At 44.5% G+C, this 20,593-nt stretch overlaps 1 protein-coding gene across 19 annotated transcripts in view; it reads left to right on the top strand.

Annotated features, from left to right (window-relative positions):
- TCF4 (transcription factor 4) overlaps window positions 1-20,593 on the top strand; it is a 329,034-nt gene that overhangs the window by 294,392 nt on the left and 14,049 nt on the right. For all 19 annotated transcript variants that reach the window (XM_083155221.1, XM_083155222.1, XM_083155213.1 and 16 more), the window contains 3 exons: window positions 440-518; window positions 3,221-3,297; window positions 4,155-4,358. In XM_083155221.1, the coding sequence (XP_083011347.1) occupies window positions 440-518; window positions 3,221-3,297; window positions 4,155-4,358 (360 nt within the window). The remainder of the gene's footprint in view (window positions 1-439; window positions 519-3,220; window positions 3,298-4,154; window positions 4,359-20,593) is intronic.

Here is a 20,593-nt window from a genome sequence, read left to right as displayed (position 1 = left end):
GTATCAGAAGAAAGCTGCAGCTGCTACGTTGTCTCACTTCCTGTACAGACTCAGAGACTCAGTCGCACACAACGTGTCGCATATCGCCTTAATCAGCGCACACTCCCCAATGCATCCTAGTTACAGTACATTGTGACTAAGAAACATTTTCAGCAAAAAAAAACAAAAGAAGCCCAATGCCAGTAGATGCTCACAGGATCTGGCGTGCTAAGAGGGGCTGCAGCAGAGATGTGCGAGGACTCATCTGTACAAACACAATGGAAAGATACATGCGTATGATTTATTTCACCAGTATGACTACAATAAATGATGTTCCCCAACTTAGTTAAAAATGTCTACTTCTTAGCTGTGTCCTAAAATGATCACCTGTGATTATAGCAATTTTTGGACCTTTGTCTGGTTATAATCCTTATTATATTTCCTTTGATCCTTTTTTAAGATCTATTCTCCGGATCACACCAACAACAGCTATTCATCAAATCCTTCAACTCCGGTCGGGTCACCGCCCTCTCTATCAGGTATAGTAATACATTGTGCCTTGCATTGCATTATACCTGTAAATCCTGGCGGGTCTGCTGCACTTCCGTCGTAGAATGTGCTGCTACTGCAGATGAGAAGCAAAGGCTTCCAGAGACCACATCGGCTGCAGCCACTAGAAAGCAGTTATGGCTGCAGTTAAAGCAGGGTAGGGCCTTCCCATTGGCTCTCTGCGGGCTGCAGTCCTAGGGAGGAAAGGCTGAGGTCATTGGTTCCTACTATACTGATGTACTCTAAGAGCCTGATTCTGGTTCACTCGCAAAAGCAAACTCTCTCCCTTATGGACAAAACCATGCTGCACTGCAGGTGGGGCAGATGTAACATGTGCAGAGAGAGTTAGATTTGGGTGGGGTCTGTTCTTTAAACTGATATCTATATTGCAGTGTAAAAATAAAGCCGCCAGTATTTACCCTGCACAGAAACAAAATAACTCACCCAAATCTAACTCTCTCTGCACATGTTACATCTGCCCCCCCCCCGTCCTGTGATGTATGCATGAAACGACATACTGTAACTTATACTAAGCTTTCATATAATGGGTTCCTATCTTTGGACAGGTGTAGCGGAAGTCTATGTTGTTCATCTGTATTTGCACTTTTATATACGCCTAATATCTGAGATTCGGTCACTGTGTACTCAGGTGGAGTGTTACTTGTTGCTATAAATCCAATTTCATTCCAGCTCATAAGCATGTAGAGGTGACTTTACTGCGCATTCAGATTAAACTGCAGATCCGCCAAGCTGCTCTCCTGTAGTTGCACACAGACACCGGCAGTCGTATTGGGATTTGCGTTGAGCACCCGACACACGGAATCTGTCCACTCATTGCTAACTGCCGGAGTGTGTGACCGAGATACCGCTTATACTGTAGGACGGGACATGCAACAGGCACATATGTCACTCCATGAACGCAGCAGCCTTCAGCATATGTATTATGTAATCACTTCCTATAGGTGTGATGTCTGCGATTACTATTGTTACACTGCTGGAGTAGACTTTAGTGTAATCAGCACAGATGTCAGTTTAAATGAACATAACCTATGCCTTCTATCAGTAGTATATGAATAAGAGAGATGTTGCACTCAAGGCACCCTAATTATAATCTCTTGGCTGTCTCTAATTGCCATCCTTTCTGTCCATCTCAGCACAGATTGCTGGTTTCCTGAAAGGGAGATAAAATCCCTAATTCCTCACACAGTTTAGGGAACCTTTTAAAAAGGCAAATTCTCGTAACACAGCATTGCATCGTACACTCAGAATTAATGGAAAGCTTCTGAAGGGGACAGGTGGAGACATGTATTTATTACCAGTTATTTATATAGCGCACACATATTCCGCAGCGCCTTACAGATATTTGAACATTCACATCAGTCGCTGCCCCGGTGGAGCTTACAATTTATGTTCCCGACTACATGTACAGGCACACACATACATCACTCTAGGGTTAATTTTGGATCCAATTAATTGACCTACCAGTATATTTTTGGATTATGGGAGGAAACCGGAGTACCCTGAGGAAACCTACGCAAGCACAGGGAGAATATACAGTATAAACTCCGCACCCTTAGGGCCATGGTAAGAATCAAACCCACAACCTCAGCGCTGTGAGGCAGTAATGCTAACCACTACACCATCCGTGCAGACATTGACCAGTTTTAGATGACACTATGATGATTGTGCTTGGTAAATGATAGCTACTGTAGAATTTGGCTATATAGTGAGGTTGAGGGATAGTGGGGGGTATAGCTAGTACCCCCAGCACACCGCTGTGTGCGGCCAAACTGAGCACCACTCTATTGGGCACCATCTGGAGGCCGACGGTGGAAAAAACACTTGAATTTCTCCCAAATACATGAGTAGCAGCATTAGCCTTATATAGGATAATCCATATATTCGCTTTTACAACTTCCCATTACCCTGTAGAAAGCCTCCCCCATTTAAATATGAAGATGGCGTCATCGTAGTACGGTGTCCGTGGCTAATGGTAAACATCAGCCATGGACACCGCACTACGATGACTCCATCTTCATATTTAAATGTAAAATGCATTAAACTCAGTGAGGCTATATTAAGACGTTCTGGAAAAACCACAGAAATGCGTCCGCTTTTGAGACATGCCAGTCCCTTTGAAAGGGGGGTATGAGATCTTTCTGGATTACTGGAAATAATTACGTTGCATTAAGATTAAGGCTAAAACACCCGAATAAAGGAGAATGAAAAAAGACCGATACTTTGATGTTCTCTGCAATCGGCAGAGCGGTGCAGTGGTGTGTAGTGCCGGCACGGTAATGATGTAGTGCAGGCAGCCTGATAAATACATCTTATTTCCCTGGAACGGCAGGACAGAATGTAAAGGGAAACTTGGAAAGCTGAAATCCCTTGTCACTGCCGCATTTTTGGATCCTGAGTTGTTTTCATGCGTTAGATTCTCTTAGGTATTACCTGCCGAGTCAATGAAATCCTTTGATAGAAAGCAGCCTGGAGGAACATTGCAGGCGGCATCTCTGTTGCTATAAAATACTCGTCCGTTCCCCCCCTTAAGTATGTTTTTGGAAAGTCTCCATATGTCTGGTCTGCTTGGAAAAATTTGCATATATACTAAACAACTGCAAAAGTTTTAACTAAGCGAATGCTTATGCAACGGTGTAGATAATTAACTTTTTTTTTTTCCTCTTTTAATTAGCAGGCACAGCTGTTTGGTCAAGAAATGGAGGACAGGCGTCATCGTCACCTAATTACGAAGGCCCTCTACACTCCCTAGTAGGTGTCTACTCACTTAAACTAAAGACCATATACAACAACCTCCTCTGTTTCTGTGCTTTTTGAGGGCCAGTTTTAGGACTAAGGGGCATTTACCCTCTGATCCCACTGGATCTGGATTATTTGTATGCTAGTTACCAGTCCGTTAACACGACAGAACAACATAGCGGCGATGTCCGCGTCAACACTTGGATTTCTTAATCTGGTGTCATATAGTCAACTGGGCTACTGTTCCGCTATATCTAGGATGCTCCCGATAGAGTAGACCTGGCCTACTATATCCTGCCCATTCCATGGTGAAGGGGGTGGTTTTAGAGGCTTAATGGGTCAGTTCGTAAATATTTTTGTCATCGTGACCCCGCCCCCTAATGCACATATCTCGTATTTGGAAAGAAGTGATGTCACTGCTGTAAATTATAGCCGTATATTTGGATAGCAATAATGACACTTTTGTCTACTGTATAACTCATTACCAATGTGGGATATATAGGGAGGTATTCAATCCTTTCCGATATACCGGCCAGGACCTATTCAGTCCTGGCGGTTTCTGTCCGGGACTCGTCTCTGCAGATTCGGCTCTTTGAAAAGTTATATCTGCATTGGCGGAACGGCTGCTAAATTTTCCAATTACTCGCCGTATCCTCCTAAAAAAAACCCCGATCCATGTCTTTTCCGACTTTCGTAATGTTTCCCAAATCATTGATTAGGTTGAATGTGAATTCGATCTATTGTAGGCAAAAACTGGAGATATTAAAAAATATCGGCAGAGAATAAATAACGACTGAATTAGTGCTAGAATCAGTCTCCTTGTCTCTGTGTGATACATTATTAATGGCGCTTCTCTTCTTCCGCTGCAGCAAAGCCGCATCGAGGACAGATTGGAAAGGTTAGACGATGCAATTCATGTATTAAGGAACCATGCAGTGGGGCCTTCCACGGCGATGCCAGGAAGCCACAGCGACATGCACGGATTAATTGGGCCATCTCACAACGGAGCAATGAGCAGTCTGGGGTCAGGCTACGGAACTGGCCTTTTGTCCGCGAACAGACATTCCCTAATGGTGAGTCAGTAAAGCCATTTATTACATAAAACTGTCTTTTTATTTCACACAGATTATTTTTCTTATGAACATTCAGAAATTCTGTCTTCTGGTGCAGCCGGTATAGTATTGGCATATAAAGCTGATTCAATGTTCCCCCTTATTGTAGCAATGAGATGTGATTGGTCTTATTCCTTGTAGTGGGGAGAGGTAATACACGTGGTGTACAGTGTATCCGGCTCTGTGTTAGTGGAGTGAGGCCTGTGGAGTCATGCAGGCTTTAATGTTGGCATTGAGGCTGTACAATTGGAGGTCTCTGTACTAAATTGTGCTGGAAGATGTTATTATTATGACAAACATTAAAAGCCTGTCAAAATGACGGCTTAGTCCCTATTTCCTCCTACATCCCATCTTCACAGCTGCCTTACTCATCCCATCTTCACAGCTGCACCTCTCCATATTCAGAAAATTTGAAACATATAATTTTGCTTTCACTTTCTGTTGAGTAAGTTGGGCTGTAGAGTGGCCTCTAGTGGTCACTGGTGGTACTTTACCTTAGAGATGAGAGTTTATCCTTCTATATTTATGAGTCTATGGTGTATTGTCTCCCAGAATCCATTGATAAACTGTCAATTCTAGTAGTGTCCCCTTAACATGAAAAATGTGTTTGGGGGAAATATGGTGGTGTGGGAGCTTAGGTGGTCTGGGTACTGCGGGTGAGGAAGGCGCAGTGTTGCCGTGGGTGGCTGCAGGGATGATGTAGGTTGAGGCGGTCCGGGTGGGGTGTGTAGTGTGTGGGTGCAGTTGTTCCACGGGACGAGTGGCAGGTGCGGGTTGCCACAGGTGGCGGACGGTATTTAGTGGTGCTGTGGGTGTGGGAGGGTGGGGTGCAGGTGTGCGGCGGGTGATAAAGTTGTAGGTGCGGGGGTGGCGCATGTGGGCGGTGTTGGAGGGGTGGGCGTAGGGTGTGCGGGACAGGGTTTGGGCGTGTTGTGGATGTGGGAGAGGGCAGTGGGAGAGGCCAGTGTGGGGGAGGGGTCAGTATACTGCAGGTGGGGGAGGGGCAGTTGGGGTGTTAGCGGAACATGGTAGTGGCCATTACATGTTATAAAAGACACCCTAATGCACATTACATAAGCCCCACACCGTTATGCACATGACATATTGACATATTAAGCCACACACAGCAATCTGTTTGTTATGACACCGCGGGGGGGGGGGGGGGGGGGGGGGGGGTCGGTTGAGTGACACAGTGGCAGGAGATAGAGACCCGGCGGCGGCACGCACAGCTGACGGACACAGGCAGCCAGCAGCACACAGAGACATGCTGCAAGCGGCTGCGGCGGTAAGACAGGCGGGGCCCTTGAGAACGCCGTGGGTCGTCCCATCTCCTTCCCACTTACCATTACAGCCATTGTGGGGACCAGCTCATTTTAGCAATGGAGTTAAGCTTTAAACTTTTTTTCCCAACTAGACATACAAATGTATTATAAGGATTCATGATTGACATGGGCACTCTCATTCCAGAGTGACAGGATCTCAGCGACCTCGCCATACACAGTAGGGAATTCTGCACAGTGTAACTATATTGGTGTTATATTTTTCATGGTGTGTCATGCATCAAGTAAGCTGGTAAGGACTAGGCAGTCATTTCCCAGGTTGCAATGGGGCAGCAGTCGCTAGTGCCCAATGACTGCTAACATTGCTACAGTGGCCGAAGGAATGAAGAGTCTGATCACGCCCCTTCTCTGAGTCCCCAGATTCCCCTAGGCCCATGCTCTTATTTTGAACAGAGCAGAGGTCTCCTTGTGCTCCATTCGTGGTCATGAATAGAGTGGGTGGCCAGTTGGCTAGAACACCATTGCTGGTCCTCAAATTTCTGATGTGACGCATATTGCCAAACCTCAACTAAGCTATGTCCTCTGTAGTTCTGATCCATTCTCTCTCCAAAAATTATTGGAATCGGCGAGTTAGGAATTTTTTTAAACATTTTGTATTTTGCCGATCATTGGAGATTACTGATTGGATCGGGGATTCGACAGGCTAATTTATGGGCCTCTTAAGACAATAGTTTTAGGTATATTACTTACTGTAGGTATACAAAAAATATCTATGCAGTAATTCCAACTGCCGGCATCCAAAAAGTAAGTATGGGGTGTGTGTGGGGGGGGGGGGGGGGGGGGTTAGCGTTAGAATGGGTTGGTGATAGCGTTAGGTTCAGGCACTAGTAGGGGACTTAGGGTAAGGGAGGGAAGGTTAGGCACTTAGGAGGAAGGAAGGTATTAGGCTGTTAGAGGAGAGGCAGAGGGGGTTAAACTGCAGGGAGGGTTAGGGAGAGGCAGGTCAGTACCCCGCTCCAGATTCCCTCCTTCTGGATGCCGGCGTGGGTATTATTATCTTCAGCATCCCCTCCGCTATATATATATATATAGATATATATAGATATATATATAGATATATGTATATATATCTATATATATATCTTATAATTGGCTACATCTGTCACTCAATGGGCGGTATTCAATGAGCCTGATTCGCCATGTTTTTATGGCGAATTTGTGCTGTTTGGCGAATTTCTGACTAAAACGGTGAATCACCCTATTCAATGACCACATGGCGAATACATTTCAAGGTTTTTTTCACCATGATTCACTGAGTAGCAATCGCTATCTTTTTATGGTGAAGTGGAATGTGAACTTTTAAAATAAAGTGTTTTGTTTTTTACATTTGGTGTAAAAAAATTTTATTCTGAGGAGGGGCATGCTATTTTTATTCATGTAAGCACATGAATATATATTTAATTTTAAACAAAATATATATATATTTTTTTTTACACAGCAGCCAGCAGGGGGCGCCGGAGCCGAGCCGCTCATTACATATTCATATATTCACTGCACCCGATCATTACGATCGGGTATAGTGAATATACGGTCCCCTGCTGGCACCCCCGGGGGCCAGCCTGTGCTGCCTGGCACCCTGGTAGCCCACCTACCCCCCACAAAGTTCTGGGGCAGGCAGAGAGACTTCCATTTCTCTGCCTGCCACCGTCCTCAGGCTCCCTGCGGCAATCGCCGCAGGAGCTCATATTCGCCAGTCAGGGGCAGCGAGCCCCTGACACGTTGAATACCGGAGCCCGCCGGCTCCGGAACGTGGCGAATGTGCAGCGAATCCTAAAAAGGATTCGCTGCACCTCGCAGGTATTCTCATTGAATACCGCCCAAAGTGTGTGAGTGTGTCTCTAACGCTGGGTGGAGCCTCTGACTCACATGACTGACTCACATGACAGAGAACCAGACCAGTGAGCCCACAGTTGATTTTAGATAGTGTGGCGAGCCACCAAGCCCGAAGTGTGGCGAGCGCAGCGGAATACGAGCCCGAAGCGTGGCGAGCGGACGCGCAATACATGTAAAGTAATCCGTGTCCCTTCGTGGGGCACGCTGCGCTCGCCACGCTTCGGGATCGGTGACTCGCTGCGCTCGCCACACTATCTAAAGTCAACTCCACGCCGACGTGGATAGTGGGGGTATGAAAAGGTCGGAGGACACGTATCGCCGCCCCTCGCGGGCTCGCTGCACTCGCCACGCTTCGGGTTGGCGTTGATCGTGGGGGTGGCGTTGAGTATGGGGGGCCATTTAACATTGTAAGGACCCATCAGGGTGGTTGTACAATAAAAAATCGTATACCATGCGATCGCATAAGATGCCATAAGATGAAAATATTGGGCGCCGTGCTAGGAAACAAGTACCTATATATCTTTCATCTTTGTAAAACTTTATAACAACAGGGAATATATAGTTCAGCTCGTACCATCGGGAAGGGGTTATCAGCATTACTGTCACTTATGCGAACCCCTCTCAATCTTCTATCCGCATATGCGTGACTTTCATATCTCCAAAAATAGCAATCTGCACTCCCGGGGACCACGGCACATGAAAGCCAGTAAAGTATCAGTTCAGGGGGGGGAAAGTATAAAATCTAGAAGTTGAAAAAGGAAATACAAGAACAAAGGGAAGTTTTTTTTTTTCTTTCTAGTGTCGGCAGTTTTAAGGTTAGCCTTTGACCAGTTGATAAGTTCCACACCACACGCTTTGGAGGGAAGCAAAGAAAATGGGGTGGGGGGGTGGGGGGGCTCTCAAGAAAAAAACAAGCGCATGAAGGATACGGTAATTTTTTCCACATTGCCGTCTTCAGAACTTGAAACAGTCTATAACTCTGTAACCAGCTGCAACGAATAAACTATCAGTAGGAGGTCACTGGCTAATGCACAGTGAGGTTCTGCCTGCGATATATGGAAGGAATACTCCAGTCTGGTGCACATGGCAAAGACAAAAGGCATATTTATTAGTAAATAACAAATCCCATGTAGGGAGTTTAATGCTATTTAAATGCATAAAAAATGTATAGGTAGAAGTTTACACACAATATATAGACACTTTAGCGGGAGTTCTTTGTATGTCTACTGTATGTAGAAAAAAAAAAAAATATATATATATATATATATATATGCAGCGTGGGGACACATCAGACGGTGTGTATAGTCACCATGACTATACACACCGTCTGATGTGTCTTTATTCGAGTGCCGCCGCCACCCCCCACGCTGCATATAACATACACAGCTGCCGCTGTGCTCTGCTGGAGGGCACCGACTTATTCTCCTGTCGACAGACAATGGGGAGTGCCACCAAAGGATTTCTATATATATATATATATATATATATATATATATATATATATATATATATATATATATATAACATAATAAAATTGTTCAATGCTGCCTTTGTTACTTAGTGGTACATCATCTATAGTCTAAAAACGTGTCTCCTGGGGGATGCAATGTAATATTAAACACATGTACGAGTGCCACCGTACTCCTGCCTACTTGGTGCTCAGTGATGTAGGTGGGGCTTGTTGATGCATTTAAGTACCCTAGGAACTGTGTTGGGCAAATACGTGCTCTTCTGGCAGACCTAATTGATCTCTGGCCGGGGCTTAATGTGGTCTTGTAGAGGTGGTGGAACTCATTCCTCTCTACTTCCAGGATCCCGCCATGTCTCGCCTTAATCTACGAGTCTCTAACACAGCCTGGGTGGTTTGGCTACTTTATAGACTTAATGGTTTGTCTATTTTTACCATACATGCTCTGGGAGATCAAAGTGGAATGTGCAAGGAGATACAATGCGTTTCGCATCCTCATGACCCTGTCCCGCTGCCCAGTACATTGTGCAGTGAAGGGAAAGGACACAACGACGCATTTCACCACAGATCTCATCATCAATCCCCATCCTGCTCATTTCGCTAAAGAAGTTTGTGGGATGCAGAAGGACACAATGCTCTTCTGAGTCTGGGATCACTTTCCGCAATTTGGGATTTCCCTGGACATTCTGAGGGAGTAGGCAAGTATTGTTTTTTACGTCATGTTGCCTTTGTTTTATCACAAGGGTTCCCAACTCCAGCCCTCAAGTATGTGTTATTGATTGAGGGTTTCTGCCTGTGGTCGCAGGTGGGATAATTACTGACCCAGAAAAGTAAATACCCCCAAGAAATACACGAAACAGGACCTGTTGGTAGGATTTCAAGGCTGGAGGTGAGAAGTCGTGTTCTGTTATTCCACATCATTCCTACACATCCTCACATACATACATACATACATACATACATACATACATACATGCATACATGGGGTCATTTATCAGCCCCGGTGCAAGTACTGCATAATGAAAGCAAATATTTAAATTGGTCAGTATTGGTTACATCAACTTATTCCTTTTATACTGTGTGAATACGCAAAATAAGGGCTTCATTCACACAATTGAGCACAAGTGGTGTCAGTGCTGCGTCTTTGGTAGTATCTGTGAAATTATAAGCCCCCTGTTGCCGGCTTCTGGGATCTGCTGCGTGTGTCTGAAAACGGATGCTTCGAATGTCCACCACTTGTGAGGACAGTGTATCTGCATTTGAGGAACGCATTTGCTGGCTTTGGCTCTGTGCAATAAAGATCCGATCAATCGTCTGCGATTAAATGGGCCCATTGTCCGACAAGATGCCTGCTCAGATTTATAATTCTATCCCTCCTGAAGCTTAATGTCACCTGGCCTCATCGCGTGGTGGTGTGCAAGGACTTCTGAGAAGAACCTGCAAGAAGTGTTCTGTGATTCCTCCACTTTAATCTTTCTAAATCCAGCACTAATTTGACTGATGGAATTATGGGAAGTGTATAATTTTATATGGTTTTGAAATTGGCTTCTTCTGGAAAATATTACCCCTCTGTTCCTGGTTCTGGAGGTCTGTGCCACAGAATCAACACCTCCCAACCTTATATAACATCTCTGGCTCTTTTGCTATTTGGAATTTGTTTGCTTTTTGTGGCCACTTGCCGGGAAACATTTCCACATATAATACGCACGTTTCGTCCAAGTGAAATGATGTCATGGAATATCCTGTGCTGCCGGGACGGAGCGCCGTCCTTAGTGAGGTCATCTGCCAAAGCCATGTGTTCAGGAAAGGAGACGGAACTCTCTCCTGCACATTTGTCACATATTGGGGTTTATAGAAGCATCGAGGCGCCGAAAGGGTAAATGTTCTGCGGCGTTAAAGCATTCCTTCTGAGTTAAACATTATGGTTTTTTTTTTTTTTTTTTTAGGAAAATGTCCATGATCATTACTTAAATGAAATAAGCAATTTGCAGAGATGATTAATTTAGAAATTAAATTGAGCATCTTGCAAGCTTTAAAAATCTCTAATACCCCTTTCACACTGCAGCTCTTAAATGGTAAATTGTCGTGTTTATTTTGCCTTTTTAAAATGGTTATGTGCTGTACACACCAGGACGACCCGCTCACGATGCACAGTGTTTTGTTCCAACCCGCTCATGATGTGCACCGTGAGCGGGTCCGATCCGATGGCGACCCGCACCCGGGAGTATGGATGTCCTTCAGATCCTACCTGCAGTAGGTGGGATCTGAGGAACGACCGATTGACCCGCGGGGCATCGGATCAGTATCGGTCCACACTGGGACAGAAAAGGGCCCAATCACCACACAATTCGGTCTGAATTGGATCTAAATTGATGGGATCGGGCCCTAGTCGCCCTGGTGTGTACCCAGCATTAGAGCTGCAGTGTGAAAGCCAGTATTTCTTAAACGGTAAAAAAGCAGTGTCCTACCCGTTTCAGACCCCATTTTTTGCATTCTGAACGGGTCTGAAACGGAATTTAGGACCCTGGCAGTAGTTAGCACTGAGCTGGTCCACTCTCTGCATATGCAGGGGCGGGGACCCACTCATTAAATATTCACTGCACTGGGTCCCGCTCAGCAGCGGCGTAACTATCATTTCGGCGCCCCCCCCCCCCCCCCCCGCCGATAATAAAACACGCCCCTCACCCCACCACCACTCCGGACGCCCATGCCCCCCCCCCCCCCCATCCCCCGCATACTTACCTGTAATCGCTGCGCTGGTCCCGGCTCCCATCCTGGCTTCATTCTGATATGAAACACGGACCATCACAAAATGGCCGCCCCCATACAGCAGACAGTTTCAGAGAACTGGCTGCTATATGGGGGCGGACATTTTATGATAGCCAGTCGCAATAGCAGAATGAAGCCAGGGGAGCCGGGACCACCGCAGCGAATATAGGTAACGCTGCGGGGAATGGGGCATTACAATAGCACCGCAGCCCCCCGGCGCCCGCACTTACCTAGCACCTCCCCGCGACCGCGGGGGCTGCGGTGCTGTAGATACGCCACTGCCGCTCAGTAGATATGCACAGAGCGGGAGCTCAGTGGCGATAAGTGTGCCGAAGCCCGCCGGCCGCTCCACACCCCTTTCTGCCTGCCGGATCCCCCGGACTCCTGTAGTTTCACCGCCGCTAGCCAGCTCCACCCGGGGCCTGCCTCCGTACTCCCCTCCGCCGGACTCCGCCATGTTCCTAGGGCAACCTTACCTCAGGTAAACAGCATAATTGCCGATCAGTGGCCCCGTGCTTTCACACCCCAAACCTGCTTATACCCGATATAATACTGGGTAATATGTGCGGTGTGAAAGGGACATTAACCTGCATGGACCCATTTTAAGAAACGTTTTAAATACCGGGTCTAAGCAGGTTTTTCGGTTTGAAAGTAGCATCAATAACACTTTAATTCCACACAGAAAGGTGTGAAGCAGTGCTAGCCTTTAATTATATATTGTGTGTATGTGTGTATATCATTCTTAACTGGAGAACCCCCAGAGAGGAGACTGTCAGCAGCACTTCTGGGGTCGGGAAAGCCCCCAAAAAGCTGCAAATCGCGGGAAGATGGGGGTCCAGCGGTATCCGGGAGGGTTGACCATTTTTCCGGGGGGACCCGATCTTTGGGAACCCTGATATGTATGTGTATATATACTAGTATATATATATTATTAGTTAAAAGCCCGTCAAAATGACAGCTTCTGCAATGTACTTCCTCTTTGAGCTGTGACCATTTTCAGCCCAACAAACTCTCCACCCCACCCCTAGTCCCTATCTGCCACTACGTCCAATCTGTTTTTACAGCTTCTTCTCTCCATATCCAGCAAGTTTGAAATTTATCAGTGTCCGTGCAAAAAATGCTTTCACTTTCAGTTATGGCATCTTTTAACATACAAAGGAGTCATTTGCTCCGTTGAGTTGCCTCTAGTGGTCAGTGGTGGTGCTTCATCTCATAGAGTGAGGGGTAGTATGTGTGTAGATAGATAGATAGACAGACTAACATTTCAATGTTTGGGGTCACTTAGAAATGTCCTTATTTTTGTAATGAAGATAACATTAAATTAATCAAAAATACACTCTATACATTGTTAATGTGGTAAATGACTAGAAGCTGCAAACGTCTGTTTTTAAAGGAATATCTACATACTGTAGGTGTATAGAGACCCATTTCCAGCAACCATCACTCCAGTGTTCTAATGGTACATTGTGTTTGCTAATCGCGTTAGAAGACTACTGGATGATTTTGCAATTATGTTAGCACATCTGAAAATGGGTTTGCACGTTAGAGAAGCTATAAAGCTGGCCTTCTTTTGGGCTAGTTCAGTATCTGTAGCATCACATTTGTGGCTATTCGATATGAGAAATTGCCAAGAAACTGAACATTTTCTACAAGGGTGTGTACTATTCCCTTCAGAGAACAGCACAAACAGGCCCTAACCAGACTAGAAACAGAAGTGGGATGTGTTGGTGCACAACTGAGCAAGAAGATAAGTACATTGGAGTCTCTAGTTTGAGGAAAAGATGCCTCACAGGTCCCCAAATGGCAGCTCCATTAAATGGTACCCTTAAAATGACAGTGTCAACGTCTACAGTGAAGATATGACTCTGGGATCCTGGCCTTCTAGGCAGAGTGGCAAAGAAAAAGCCATATCTGAGACTGGCTGATAAAAGGAAAAGATTATTTGGGGCAAAAGATCACAGACATTGGACAGAGGAAGATTGGAAACAAGTGTTATGGACAGATGGATTGAAGTGTTTGGATCCCACAGGAGAACATTTGTGAGACGCAGGACAAGTGAAAAGATGCTAGGAGAGGGCCTAACGCCATTTGTCAGCCATGGTGGAGGTAATGTGATGGCCTGGGGCTGCTTTGGTGCTGGTAAAGTGGGAGATTTGTACAAGGTAAAAGGGATTTTGTATAAAGAAGGCTATCACTCCATTTTGCAATGTCATGCCATACCCTGTGGACAGCGCTTGATTGGAGACAATTTCCTCCTCCAACAGGACAGTGACGCAAAGCACACCCCCAAATTATGCAATAACTAGGAAAGAAGCAGGCAGCTGGCATTCTGTCTGTAATGGAGTGGCCTGCGCAGTCACCAGATCTCAACTCCACTGTTGTAGGAGCAGCTTGACCGTATAGTACACAAGAAGTGCCCATCAAGCCAATCCAACTAGTGGGAGGTGCTTCAGGATGCATTGGGTGACATTTCTGCAGACCTTTTCAACAAATTAACTAGAATGCCAAAAGTCTGCAAAGCTGTAATTGTGGCAAACAGAGCATTCTATGACGAAAGCAAAGTTTGAAGGACAACATTTTTTCAAGTAAAAATATTTCTAATCTTGCCAGTGTCTTGACTATAGTGTTCTATTAATTTTACAACTCACTTGATAAATAGAATTCAGTCTTCATGTAAAACACAAAATGGGTGACCCCCACTTTTGATCAATATATACACACACACTCAGTACCCTTTATAGGTACCGTACCTCACTGCTGAAGGTCCAATATACACTTTCGGGAAAAAAAAAATTCGTAACAGTGGCCAGGAGTGAAGGACGTTTTCATTGATGCTAATTTTATCAACTTCATAATCGGCAGCACTCGGGTAATGAAAACGTCCTTTGCTCCTGGCCAGTGTTTCCAAAAATCTACTTTCGAACATGTATGTTGGACCTTCAGCGGTGAGGTACCTACGGAGGGCACCAGGGATGCTAGCATTTCTTTTTGTGAGTGCCTGCCACTACGAATGTTGTGTGTGTGTGTGTGTGTGTGTGTGTGTGTGTGTGTGTGTGTGTGTGTGTGTATATATATATATATAATTTTTTTTTTGATTTTTTATTTTTTTTTGATTACGCTATTGATTTTATACAACCTTCACTATAGAACAACAAAAAAGCAGTCCTGTAACTTGAAGCTAATGAAGAATTGTCTCTGGGTACGTTTTCCTCCAGTCTACCCTGATTTTTGTTTCCCCTGCAGCCGTGATCGGAAACAGCTGGCTTTTGTTTGAAAAGCTGTTTTGTGAAAACGTCTAAATCTGGAGAAGCAGAGCTGAGGTCATCAATAAAACAGGTGCTCAGGAACAAGACTGGAATGTAGTGTGGACTGTGCACAGCCTAATAGGAAACTTTCACTGAGTCACATACGTGGTATACGATACAGGCGCATTCGTATATTTACATCATTGTGACCAGGACTTCGGCATGAATCCCCTACACCTCTCGGAGGAAGCCATGTTGATGGCTGAACCAGTATTCATGAGAAGACAGCCTTGATTGAATGATTCACTTGGAATTTTGTAATAGAGTGCTTTCTTACTTAAAGATGTGTCTGCATTTTTCTATCCTGTGTGGGTAGAACAGGTGGGAGTAGGGGAGGTGTGAGGGTGTATTATACCACTTTTACACCAGAATGCCAGGTAGGACCCGGGAAATTGATCCCGGGAAATTGCCAGGGCATGCCCTGCCTCAGACCCCATTTACACTGCACTTCAATCCAGGTTATTCCCGGGTAATGCCCTTTTACACTGAAAACGGATCAGCCCTGCCTTTCCTTGCTGCTGTCATTAAAAAATGGATTTTGGCCTGTTGATGAGGTCACAACAAATGGAACATGATACTCTTCAAGTTGTTTTTCTTTATTAAGCTGAAAATATGCATAAAATCATCATACATTGGAATCTCTATAGATGTAATGTATTCTCATAAAGAAAGATGAAGATGCACATGAATACAAACTTGTAACACACTGGGACACACTGTGTGACAGCCAGCGTGTGTTGCTGCAGATGAGGCTGTAAACACACTGGGGAGAGTGCCTCCAGCACAGACTGTTGCTGTAGTGTAGGGTACAGGCTGCAAACAGCCTGGTAACGCTGCTGCGCTGCTCCATGTGCCCTGTGCGGGTCTCCGGCAGATGACATCATCTTCCAGAGCCGTAGAAGCACCAATCAGCTCTTTGCGGCCTTCTCCCCTCCAAATAACCCGGATAATGACCATTTACAACACCATGAGCCACGGATAAGCCCCGTGACTGACCCTGAACATTTGCCGGGTCAGATTCCGGGGAATAGTACACGTGTTGTTGTTTTTTTCGCCCCATTTTCAACACGCCCCGGACTGGAGAGGCAATATCCTGGATCCAACCTTTGGTGTAAAAGGGGTACATGTGTGGGTAGTATAGGTGGGAGTACAGTAGATGAGAGAATAGAGGCCAATCTGCTCTTAACAGCAGTGTTACAGGCTGTGTTTGGAGTTATTACTGGCATTCAGTTCAGTAAGAGCAGTGAAGTTATACAATACTCCGCCAGAGAACGCTGTGATGGCAGACTCAATGGATACGGTTAAAAAAGGGGTAGACAAATATTTAGCAGAAAAAAAAGTATACAGGGTTATAACCATAATTTATGATATTCTATAGTGTGCTAAGCAGTAAATAGGAAACCATTTGGCGTCATCTGGGATCTTGGTTTATATTATATAGGCAGTAACCTCATCCGGGTCATTTACACCGCAGTTGAACTTTTGTAGGTTGAACTTGGTGGACTTATGTTGTTTTTCAACCTCAGCCACTATGTATGATGCTCTATTGCTTTTAAATGAAAAGGTTTCTCAAGAATTTCCAATACCACAAAATGGCTGCCTCCACTGTGGTGACTGAAAGGTGAACTGAATGGTCACTAAAGCTGACCAACCCGAGCTGTGTTATAAACAGTAGTGGATAAGGTGGTTACTAAGGGGCCGTCACAAATTGGGACGCCCTAGACTGCCACAAAAATGTTTTGTGGACGCCCTAGACTGCTAAAATTAATGGACATTAGGACCCACTGCAGCTCTTACCAGAGGAACAACCTTTGACTTGTACTATCTGCCCATGTGCGGCCCACCTCTACGCATTTCCCTCTCCACTGTATGCAAAGTTGGGTGGACATGCCCCTGATTTATCTTCCGCAACAGAGGACATCTACATGGATGTCAACGGTGACCTTAGAGTCCACTATACCATCACCGCTTATCTATATAAAGATCATGCAGATGTGGTGTAATGCACTGCAATGCTGCCAGTGAGGGGTAAGGGGGCAGTGACATGTGTGGGAGTGTGTGGGCAAAGGAATATTTGTGTTGGTGCACACAACTTAGTTGACCCTGGGCCCCCACAATCTGCAAATAAGGTCCTGTTGAGGCACATAGTAGTCTGCTGTTTATTTCAAGATATAATGTATATTGAAGAAACTATCTGGATTGCAATATGTAATAGGAAGAAAGTGCACCTAAGGGAGGAAACACACACCAAAAAACAGTATTCCTGTGTTATTTATTTGTTTTAAAGCTGACAATTACTGGCAGATTCTGGCCGAGTGGGAATGAACAAAAAATTTTTATTTTGCTGCACTGGAAGAAAGTCTGTTATGGAAGCTGGTCCTTCACATCACATCAATAACACTCCTTTGCCAAAGAAAACTTCCTCTTTAAAGCCTGTGTGTTTCATGTTGTGCTATGTAGAAATCATGGATTAGCTTTTTGCACTTCCAATAAACCAGGCAAAGAGTGCGGGCTGGAAAACATGGAGTGGAGCCTCATACTGTACACCAGAGACCGGCAACATGTTGCTGAGCTAGAAGGCACAGAGGGACAGATTTAATAAGCCTTGTTAAAATGATAGTGTGTGGTACTTTATCAGCCGAAAATCGGCCCCTAGCTGTCATTACAGGCTGGGTTTGAAAAGTTGCAGTGATGGGCCGGTTGGCGTTCTCACCGGCCACTTTATCACTTGGTGAGATTTGCTTCCAATTAACACTGTGCTGTACTCCACGGGCCTTATTCTGGGTGTCTGGTTAATCTGTCAGGTTGATACCATATAGTCACTAGGTCAACATAAACAAAAGTTTGAAATGCCGAAGGTTGGCGTTGACGAAATGTCGACACAATAAAAAATGTTGACGTGCCAATTGTCTGCTCATGGACATGGGTTTTCACAATTGTTTTTATTTTGTTGGAATTTTGCATACTTTACATTCTATGATACGTGGGCTACAACTGGGAATGGTAGCTGAAGCTTGGGGAGTAGAGTAGGTAATCTCGGGTTTGGGTTTGGGATTGGCGTGATCCTAGGATTTGGCCTCAAAATTGCTGGAATTTCAATCCCGGGAATGGAGTTTCCAATTCCGGGATTTGTGGATTAGACTGCGTATGCGCAGTCTAATGCCGGGCAGCGGATGCTGCATGGCTTCTTCCATCCCTGGCTGTGTGGATCTGCACAGCAGACGCCTCGCTGTCTTACAAAACCACCGGTTGCCAGCCCCACCATGCCAGTCTCCTGGCAGTACTATGTCCATGTCGACAGGTGTAAACATTGACACAAAAAGTGAAAAGTTGTCAATGTCAACCTTTTTTTGTGTCAATATTGTGCCCGTCAACCTATTGACTGTCGTCACAGCGTCAACTCATCTGTAAGTTCATACAAACTCCTTGTGTTGCGTACATGCGGCCAGGTTAATGCGCAAGGGTTGACATGCCAGCTTTTTGCGCACTGTTAACACTGACAGATGGTTCCGTATACACCCTTTACTTTTACACCAGACATCTGCATCTATCCCAATAGCACCTTTGTACATACAGTCTGTGTAATGCAGGACTGAAATGTCTGAAAGGAACCACATTTGCCTCTTGTCTTTTTTTGTGTGAAAGCTGGCACAACATGCTGGTATCTGTAGTTCCTCAATCGCTGGAAGGACACGTGCCGTGTCTTACTGTACCAAGTGTGAAATTTAGTGTTTTCTTTCAAGTGGTTTTGTGTTTTTATTTTACATATGGCACGTTTTATTCCACTTCCTTTTTATAATGCTTAAAAATTATATATATTTTTTTTTTGTATGCTTTTTTATTATTTTTAATGCCTCAATATTCAGAAAAGCCGCTTAAAGAGATTTTCTTTTCCGCAAAGTATTGAACTTTTTTTTCCTCCCCAGATTTAATGCCACTTTCAACGTCTTTTTTTATTATTATGATTATTAAATCCTTTCTTATTGCATTTAATCTAGTTTATAGCAAAGCCACTTGACATATGGGAACTATTATTATATAGGATAGAGATGAAAGGCTTTGTTGCATAATTTTAGGCCAATAACACGCTCACAACGACTCAGAGTGGACTGTTTATTCCTCTTGGAACTTAGTCGGTTTAGTCTCTAATAGAAAACTGCACAAACATTCTTTTATTGGAATGTATCAATAGAACAGAGCCGATACAAAGGGCAGAAGATGATCTTTTTTTATTTTTTGCGTTCATTGGAAACCGGCGACGCATAACCTTTGCAACGAATGAGTATTGAGTATGGTTTCTAAGACGATGTAAGATAGAAGAGACGGTTTTAAGAAGCAAGTTTGCTACCTGATTAGGCGACTGTCCTTTCCATTGTACTGTATTTGGCCTTTGTTTCCTGATAGCGAGTTCCCATCTGGGAGCTGTACGGAATATCTGTATGACCACTTTCCATAGATTGTAAAGGGGATACTTCAACTCTAAACCGCGCTTTCCGCATCTCCGCAAATTGCCTTTCCTCCCGTCTGTACAAAAGACTTATTGGTAAGATAATTGAAAGTTAAATCTAGCGCTCTTCATCCGTTGTGTGTTATTGTTGTCATGGGGAGATTATTACGCTGCAACTATACAACTGCCTGGTATGGCTGTAATAATGCATCTTAAATACAATAAACATACTTCAAAATGGTTGAACTATTCAGACCAAAATGCAGAACAGGTGACTGACCTGTGGGGGAGGAACATTAACTCTTCATGATAAGATGTTCATTTTTATTGTCCACCGCGCAGTGGTGGAATACGTTATGCGGGTCGAATCAATATCCAGTACTTGCCTACTTTTGAAATTCCCCTGTGGGAGATCTCAAAAGGGTTGGAAGATAGAAACAGAGTCTGGGAGGAGGAAGCCTTGGGGGTTAGTAGGACACCTTGAAATGTATGTCATTTATAATGCAGGGGTGTGGTTCACTGGCCCGCCCTTTCTGCCAAGCGAATCATTGTAATCTTCCAACCAGTCGTACTGTAGGATCCAGTAATTCCTTTCTTCCGGTGGTTCCACACTTCTTTCCTACTGTGTTAAAAGGTCTCCTAGCACCAACTGGAGTACCTTCAACTTGTTTTTTTTTTTTTAAATCCTTTCTACTAATTATACAGGTTACAGCATCACTTCTGGTTGTGCACAGAAAACACTTCATTCCAACCAATGCGCACCGATAACACAGCTGTCCTCATTAATTATTTATTAATATGCCAGGGTTTTTTTTGGTACAAACTTAATTTTCTCTAATTAAAAGGAAATTTTAGTGACACAATACATTTATAAAAATGATGTATAAGGGCATTAGTTCTGTGTTCCAAACTGTTATTTAGCATCTATTCTTCACTGTAAAACCTCGGGCATTGCGCGATTATTAATTGATTACACATAAAATTGAATCCCCCTTCCCCTGCGCGTTATATACTTAGGATCCATTTTAATGAAG

The sequence above is a fragment of the Crinia signifera genome, chromosome 1 (genome assembly GCF_055691185.1).
Source record: "Crinia signifera chromosome 1, ASM5569118v1, whole genome shotgun sequence".
NCBI lineage: Eukaryota > Metazoa > Chordata > Amphibia > Anura > Myobatrachidae > Crinia > Crinia signifera.
The sequence above is the reverse complement of the archived record's forward strand: the minus strand, read 5'-3'. Positions and strand labels throughout refer to the sequence as shown.